This window comes from Cyprinodon variegatus, unplaced genomic scaffold, assembly GCF_000732505.1.
Source record: "Cyprinodon variegatus isolate N-32 unplaced genomic scaffold, C_variegatus-1.0 Scaffold866, whole genome shotgun sequence".
Taxonomy (NCBI): Eukaryota; Metazoa; Chordata; class Actinopteri; order Cyprinodontiformes; family Cyprinodontidae; genus Cyprinodon; species Cyprinodon variegatus.
The window spans coordinates 280,484-281,883 of NW_015151319.1; the positions used below are offsets into that span (position 1 = coordinate 280,484).

A 1,400-nucleotide genomic window follows, 5' to 3' on the forward strand; every position below is an offset into this window, starting at 1 on the left:
CCTGGTCCACCCCCTGGACCACCTCCTGGTCCACCCCCTGGTCCACCTCCTGGTCCACCCCCTGGTCTACCTCCTAGTCCACATCCTGGTCCACCCCCTGGACCACCTCCTGGTCCACCCCCTGGTCCACCTCCTGGTCCACCCCCTGGTCTACCTCCTAGTCCACATCCTGGACCACTTCCTGGTCCACCCCCTGGTCCACCTCCTACTCCACATCCTGGACCACTTCCTGGTCCACCCCCTGGTCCACCTCCTGGTCCACCCCCTGGTCTACCTCCTAGTCCACCTCCTGCTCCACCCCCTGGTCTACCTCCTAGTCCACCTCCTGGTGCAGCTCCTGGTCTACCTCTTAGTCCACCCCATGGTCCACCTCCTGGTCCACCTCCTGGTCCACCCCCTGGACCACCTCCTGGTCCACCCCCTGGTCCACCTCCCGGTCCACCACCTGGTCTACCTTCTAGTCCACCTCCTGGTCCAAATCCTGGTCCACCCCCTAGTCCACCCCTTGGTCCACCCCCTGGTCTACCTCCTAGTCCACATCCTGGTCCACCTCCTGGTCCACCCCCTGGACCACCTCCTGGTCCACCCCCTAGTCCAACCCTTGGTCCACCCCCGGGTCCACCTCCTGGTCCAACTCCTGTTCCACCCCCTAGTCCATCCCCTGGTCCAACCCCTGGTCTACCTCCTAGTCCACCTCCTGGTCCAAATCCTGGTCCACCCCCTGGTCTAACTCCTGGTCCACCCCCTAGTCCACCCCTTGGTCCACCTCCTGGTCCAACTCCTGTTCCACCCACCATTTCCACCCCCTAGTCCATCCCCTGGTCCACATCCTAGTCTACCTTCTAGCCCACCTCCTGGTCCACCCCCTAGTCCACCTCCTTGGCCACATCCTGGTCCACCTCCTGGTCCACCCCCTAGTCCACCCCTGGTCCACCTCCTAGTCCACTTCCTGTGCCACCTCCTGGTCCACCTCCTAGTCCACTTCTTGGTCCACCTCCTGGTCTACCTTCTAGCCCACCTCCTGGTCCACCCCTTAGTCCACCTCCTTGGCCACATCCTGGTCCACCTCCTGGTCCACCTCCTAGTCCACTTCTTGGTCCACCTCCTGGTCTACCTTCTAGCCCACCTCCTGGTCCACCCCCTAGTCCACCTCCTTGGCCACATCCTGGTCCACCTCCTAGTCCACTTCCTGGGCCACCTCCTGGTCTACCTCCTAGTCCACCTCCTGGTGCAGCTCCTGGTCTACCTCTTAGTCCACCCCATGGTCCACCTCCTGGTCTACCCCCTAGTCCACCTCCTGGTCCACCTCCTGGTCCACCCCCTAGTCCACCTCCTGGTCCACCTCCTGGTCCACCCCCTAGTCCACCTCCTGGTCTACAACCTACTCGATCTCCTGGTTC

The 1,400-nt window shown here is 63.1% G+C and overlaps 1 protein-coding gene across 1 annotated transcript in view; it reads right to left on the minus strand.

The window, feature by feature from the left end:
* The window catches only part of LOC107099396 (glycine-rich cell wall structural protein-like), a 3,440-nt gene extending 2,627 nt beyond the window's left edge, over positions 1-813 (minus strand). The window contains exon 1 of the mRNA XM_015397491.1: positions 155-813. Within this exon, the coding sequence (XP_015252977.1) occupies positions 155-797 (643 nt within the window). The 5' untranslated portion in view covers positions 798-813. The remainder of the gene's footprint in view (positions 1-154) is intronic.
* Between the last annotated feature and the right edge of the window lie 587 nt (positions 814-1,400).